The sequence below is a fragment of the Antechinus flavipes genome, chromosome 1 (assembly GCF_016432865.1).
Source record: "Antechinus flavipes isolate AdamAnt ecotype Samford, QLD, Australia chromosome 1, AdamAnt_v2, whole genome shotgun sequence".
Lineage (NCBI taxonomy): Eukaryota > Metazoa > Chordata > Mammalia > Dasyuromorphia > Dasyuridae > Antechinus > Antechinus flavipes.
Genome location: NC_067398.1, coordinates 466,638,571 through 466,645,566, shown reverse-complemented (window position 1 = coordinate 466,645,566; position 6,996 = coordinate 466,638,571). Strand labels below are relative to the sequence as shown.

The 6,996-nt window shown below is 36.7% G+C and overlaps 1 protein-coding gene across 1 annotated transcript; it reads left to right on the top strand.

Moving 5' to 3' along the window:
* Positions 1 to 428: 428 nt before the first annotated feature.
* On the top strand, positions 429 to 722 carry LOC127543844 (transcription and mRNA export factor ENY2-like). Its single transcript, XM_051970167.1, has one exon. The coding sequence runs from the start codon at positions 432 to 434 to the stop codon at positions 720 to 722; it is 291 nt and encodes a 96-aa protein (XP_051826127.1). The 5' UTR covers positions 429 to 431.
* The last annotated feature ends 6,274 nt before the right edge of the window (positions 723 to 6,996 follow it).

The window sequence follows — 6,996 nt, the reverse complement described above, 5'->3', positions numbered from 1 at the left end:
CAGAAAGCAAGACCCATTTCAGAAGAATGCGGTCCCGCACACTCGGGAAAAACAGACGGCTGGAGGCTGGAGCACAAGCTCTCGGACTGAGACAGACTTCAAAACAGAGACTGTGGAGCTCATCCTCCTCCTTACTCCACAGAAAGCAAGACCCATTTCAGAGGCGCTCCAGAATGCGGTCCCGCACACTCGGGAAAAACAGACGGCTGGAGGCTGGAGCACAACCTCTTGGACTGAGACAGACTTCAAGAAAGAGTCTGTGGAGCTCATCCTCCTCCTGCCTCCACGGAATCCAAGAACCAGTCTCGAAGACCTCCCAAAAGCTGGCCTCGGCCCCAGGCAAGGATTGTGAAGGACACAATCCAGATTTGGGAACTTCATCACCTCGCTATTCTCTGGGGGATTGCTCTGCTCAAAGGAAGATTAACCAAATGGACACAGATGCACAGATGACAGCAATGATTGTCCAGAAACTGATAGAAACTGGTGAAGGAGCACGACTTCAAGAGTTGCTAAGAGCGAAATTATTCGAATGTGGTTGGAAAGATCAATTAAAAGCTCATTGTCAAGATCTGATTAAAGAAAAAGGGGTAAGACACGTTACTGCTGCCGAGTTGGCAGCAGAGGTCACTCCCAGAGCCAGAGCGCTTGTACCCGACAGTGTGAAGGAGGAACTCTTACAAAGAATAAGCACTTTCCTTGACCGACATGCCAGCCTTTAAGATGGGCTAAGCATCACTACCATGTACTTTGATTTCTTGGATCCATGAAGAACAGACATTCCATACCTTTGGAGGACAAGGGAAGGGAAGGGAAGGGAAGGGAAGGGAAGGGAAGGGAAGGGAAGGGAAGGGAAGGGAAGGGAAGGGAAGGGAAGGGAAGGGAAGGGAAGGGAAGGGAAGGGAAGGGAAGGGAAGGGAAGGGAAGGGAAGGGAAGGGAAGGGAAGGAAGGAAGGGAAGGGAAGGGAAGGGAAGGAGGGAAGGGAAGGGAAGGGAAGGGAAGGGAAGGGAAGGGAAGGGAAGGGAAGGGAAGGGAAGGGAAGGGAAGGGAAGGGAAGGGAAGGGAAGGGAAGGGAAGGGAAGGGAAGGGAAGGGAAGGGAAGGGAAGGGAAGGGAAGGGAAGGGAAGGGAAGGGAAGGGAAAAAATAGTAATACAATTGCAATAGGATCTTGACATGAGACATACCTCATTTTAAACAAGAGACATGTTTATTCATCCATCTTAAAAATGATATCATACTATGCTATCTATTAAAATATTGAATTTTTTAAGGATTTGAATGACTGTCATAAAGAAATTAATAATCATTACTTGGAGAAATGAGAAAATAGACAAAGTGAAACTCCAGATATCTATTAATTTTTTCATAATATAAAATGTACTTTTTTTTTCTTAGGAATAAAACTTGTTCTGCTTTGATTGGGAACACTGGACAGATGGAAGGAACATAGTATAATGAAAAAAGTGTTGGGGCAGCTAGTGGATAGAGAGCATCAGCCTTGAAGTCATCACTACCTGAGTCTCACTTAATACTTCCTAGCTGTATGACCCTGGACAAGTCACTTAACCCCAATTGCCTCAGGGGGGGAAAAGTGTTGAACTTTGTTGAGAACTTAAATTCAAATTTTACTCCTACCATTTATTTATTACTTAGGAAGTTTAGGATAATTTAATTTTTCCCCCTCTGGGTCTTACATTTCTCATTCTTTAAAAAAAAGGAATTTGATTAAAGATCCTTTCCAACTCCAAATTCTATGATTTTTAATTCCAGAGACAGGTTCCAGTTAAATAAATGGAATAATTTATATTTAAAGCAGTCCAACTATACATATATAAATTATAGCAAATTGGTGCCTTCTTTATAAGGGGAGAAGAGGAGAAAGTCAAAGAATTTGGAACTTATAGTTTTTAAAAAATGAATCTTTAGAATTGTTTTTACATGTAAGTGGGAGAATTTTTTTTAAATAAAGGGGGGAAAAATGAACAGTTTAAAAAAGAAATGGGCTATCCCATGAGATAGTGTTTCCCTTTACTAGATAAGTCTCAATAGATGGAGACCAAAAACCTCTTTAACAAGGGCAAAATATGTACACATATTCACAATATCTTGCTAACATAACCAAAACTTCTTTAGCTGTTAAAAACTGAGAGTATGGAACATGTCTTTAACCATATTCTACTCATCTTTTCTTTTGACTGGTTTCTCTTTTTCTTAAGTGCAAGTTTGTTTCTCTGGGCACAAAAAGAAAGAAGTCTTTCTTCCCCACCAATTTTCCTTCTTATGCATTATAAAAATGTATTTGCTCTCTCTCCTCCCTAAACACAAACACACTTTTATCTACTGGACAACATTGGCTACTCTGAGCTATCCACCAGCTGGGCATGCGGAAGAAACTGAAGGTATTTCTCACAAAAAAAAAAAAAAAAAAATTTCCTCTTTGCATGATTCTCACAAAAAGGAAAATCTATTAGCTATACAGACCCATTCCCCAATTTTAGTCACTACTAGTTGAGGAAAGAATTATGAATAACTTTCAGTTTCACTTGTACTACTATTTCATTTTTTAATTGAGATGAAAAAGATGAATTCACAATGAATGTGTACTAAAATGGAATTAATATAGGAAATACCCTTTACAATTTTGAATCTTCAAAGAGAAAAAGTTTCGCCCCCACTACTTTTAATTTCTGTACGTACAAAGTACTCTTTTGCACAGTGTTACTCTTCTGTTTTGTTGCAAATTCAAATATTTTCTATCTCTAAAAATACTTCTTGCCCAAGCACATAAGGAGTTGAACTGAATTTAATTTATGTTAGTAAATTACAGGATCTCATGCCTCTGAGTAATCTCTGTGACTAGGTTGGTTGATCCTCTTTCCATGCCATTAAGCAGTTATTCCACCCTTCATTTCCTCAGTCCAATAGCATAATCTGTTCCCTGAATGCTAATACTGTTAGACTGTTCTTTTGACATAGTTGAAGTCACGTGCTTCTTTTTATACTTTTTCTCTGAGTCCATAGCAAAGGTTCTGGCTAGAATATAGAAAAATTATAATAAGATTTAAATGGTATTCACAAGATGATCAGTTGCCCAAGGGATCCTGAAGTTTATTTTTTTCTTGCTTTACAGACTTTTAAAGTGAATATTATCTTTTAATTCCTGTTCTTTTTTCTTCACTATTCATATCTAATTTGTTAACATTACTTACCTAGCTCATCTCTACAGTAGGTCTCTGATTAATCTCTCCATTCCCAAACCTGAAAACGTAGTCCAGGGCCTAGCCATTTGGGCCTGAATTTCTCACATAACTCTTTTTCTATCCTACTTGGTTCATATCCTACCTTCTGTTCTCTACCCCAACAACAGAATCCTGCAAACAAAGCAAGATTAATCTTCTCTAGTATTTGTAACATAATTGTTGGAGATGTTGGAGATGCATAATCAAGAGAGTATTGATGTCTTTCTTATGGCATTTCATTAGCTAGGACAAAATCTCTGCCACTTATCTCTAAGTGTGATTTTGACATTTAAAATGGAATTTATAAAACCTTTGTAACTGAATATTCCAGGCAGTAAGGTATGATTAGAGAGTTATCCTCAAACCAAGAAAGACCTAAGTTCATATCCTACCTCTGAAACATGATGGCCACATGACTCTGGCACTTAATTTCTCCATGCCCACCAGAAATTCTAAAAACTATAAGTTGCCAAGCATTTGTAGACTCTTATCGATAAAATGGTTTTCCTCATTGAACATTCCTTACACAAATGAAATCACATGTCTGATTAAACAAAACAATAACACAAAACCTTAAGTACTTACCTTGCTATGCTAATATTTCATATGACTTGTGAGAAATGTTTGGCAAATCTCAACATGCTATCTAGCTATCTTCAGTTGTTGTTATGATTATTGTTGCATTTCTTCTTCCATCCATTAGAGGACTTATGAGGTAAATATCAATGAGCAAGGACTTTTAAGTCCCTTATCTACTTTTCCCATGGCTATGAAATTGGACCTTGTTCCCTGACAATTTGTGTTCACTAAGTACTTAAAGTTCTCAGTACTTTCTGATTTTGTTGTGTCAAATTACTCAAGAATGATGTACCTTCTAAAAATCCCTCAAAAACTTATGGCTATAATCCAAGTAGATCAAGTCTAATTCTACTTTGTTTAAGAAAATTTATAGGTAATCTTTTTTGAAAGCTGTAAAAATTTTTTCCATATCTGATGATGGCAAGTCATTTAATCTCTCTGTGCCACAATTTCTTATAAAAAGGAGTTGGGTTTGATGACCTTTATGACTTTGTCAACTCCAAGTCTATGATTTATGAGCCTAACACTAACTTTATGGTGTATATATACTTAAAATGTTATTAGATGGCTTATGAAAACCAATAAAAATGCTGAAATACTTCTTCTGTACTCTTTTCCTTTAATCAAAAGTAAGGGTCTTGAAATGTTGAATTGTATTTGGGACTAAAATTCATTGACCTTCCACCTTCCAGTAATAAAGGTAGGACTGACCTTAGTATTCAGTGGAAGTGATCTTCAGGGTATTAAGAATAAGTTGTATACAGGTTTTACTGGAAACTGGATATAGTGTATAGCAATAAATAAAGATACATTCTAGAAGAAATGTGATTTACATACTGCCTTCCTGAACTTTGATGCCAAAAGGCAGTCATTAAGAATTCTGAGGGGAAGGAACTGACAGTGCTTTTAGCAAATCATGTGAAATGTCACTGTCTTATCTTTGAAAGTCCCTAAGGCATATGCATCAAAAATATTACCAAAATGAATCACAAAAGTAAGATGGATAAAATATATTATTTCATTCTTTGAAAGGGACTGTCTAGCCTAACAACTTACTATTAAATCTCAGGTATAATAATAACATTTAATTGCTAAATTTCAAGTTTCAAAAAAGACTTATCTTAAAGGTCTAGGGATTCTACATTCTTCTTTGCTTCCAGAAAACCCACTATTTTTTTTTCTATTTCAAATAATAGTGAAGAACTTGAGATGTGACCCTTCAAGTCAAGTTGCTAGCAGCCTACTATATCTATTTCTGTCTCTGTTTCTTTATCTCTATGTCTGTCTGCATGTCTTTCTGTCTATCATTTTGCCTGCTTCCAAAATAGCTTTCTTGGTTAGTATACTAATTTCTGGAAGAAGATACTAAAACCCATTAGATTATAAATTCCTTGATAGTAGGGATTATATTTTGCTTCTTTTTGTAAACTTAGTCCCTTAGCACAGTACCTGCCACATAATAGGCACTTAATAAATGTTTATGAACTCACTGACTGCTTTTTCTAGATATTTTAAAGATTTGGGAAAAAAAGATTTGGAAAGGATCAAATAAATTCCCTTAAAAAAAAAAACAGAACAAATCTTGATTTTATTACTCCCTTTTGGTAGCATTTTGGATGACAACATAGCTTTTCTAAATGCCAATGCCATCACCATGGCATTAGGAATTATCTACTAATTTAAGTAGTTTCAAAATGATATTGTTATGCCACAGTTCTCTTTAACTGTCCTGACTCAGTTTCCCTGCACTAGTTTTCCTTGTCTCAGTTTCTTTAACTGTTCTTTGTCAATCCCCTTTGTCAAACCCTCCTCCCACCCCGGTCCATTACTAAGGACCAATTACTCTAAGGTTATAAATTATTAGCCCAAGTAAGACAAACAAGAGAGTAGACCTCCTGACTCTTTTCTGTCCTCAAGAATTTACAATGTCCCTCTAAAATATTCCAAGATATTCCACTGACATCTTTATCTCTGTGTATTCAGACATCCTGTCTCTGGGTTTTTTGGGTTATGGCCTCTTCCATCCTGACAGTTTTCCCGCGCTTCTCACCCCTTCCTTTGTTCAGAGAAAAGACATTTAAGAAGCTGGGGTTCCTCCATTCATGGCTGGAGGCTGAAGGCTGGCAGCTGGATGCTGGACACTGGATTCTTTGAGATGACAGTCTCCTCCAGCCCTGGGACCAACATGGATTCCTTGGTCCCAGTATATCTTTATCTCTGTCTGACAGGATAATTTGAGATGAGAGTCCTGTCCAGTCAATCTTAGTCTCCCATTAATAAAATATTAAAAACTCTCTAATCTCTCTCCTGCCTCAGTTTCTCCAGCATTACAATATTTGCCTACTTTCAACTTTTTTTTTATTCTTGTCTTCATAATATTTAGAAGCAGAACAGAAAAATGGAGAGAGGGCTGTTCATTTGATACAAGGACCTAAGATTCAGTCCTACCTCTGATACGTATTGGTTCTTTGACCCAGAGTTACTTATCCTCTCAATCCTCAAAGGCAACTCTCTGAGAATATAAGTTGTAAATAAAATAATCTGAATTGCTAAATGAAATGTTCTCACCAGAAATTTTCTATACCAATGAAATTACAGGTTTCATCCCTATTAATTATCTTATAATGCATTTAGAATTAAACATTTTTTCAACATGGCAAAATTTTGTGAATTCATTGGTGTGAATAATTGCACTGATAAAGCATATAACTATTCAATAACAAAAGATGGTAATATGCTATCATCCTACAGTCATCATGGTGCTGGGCCACTATGTTTTGAACGATAATCATCTTCACCTCATACACAGAATGATGGCTTCTTTTCCAGCACATAGTCAAAGTGTTTTCAGTAGTTTAGGACATGTCCCAGCATGTATTGTTCTTGAACAGCCTGCAAAAGCCCAATCTCCCCATGTTATGGATGAAAAGAAAGACTTAAGTAGTTTTAATTTAGATTTTTCAGACATAAATTTGTCATATGACAAATAAAATGGAAAACTAGGTTTTTTTTCAGCCTTCATAAACTCTCAAAAAATAGAAAGAAAAGAAAGAGGAACAATGTGTCACAAGTAGAGAAATTTTTTTAAAAATAAAATGGCAGTGGTGAACAACAGGACTTAGTTCACTTAGTACCACTCTTCCTTTCGTACCAGTCTCTGTGTTCTTCTCAAGCAA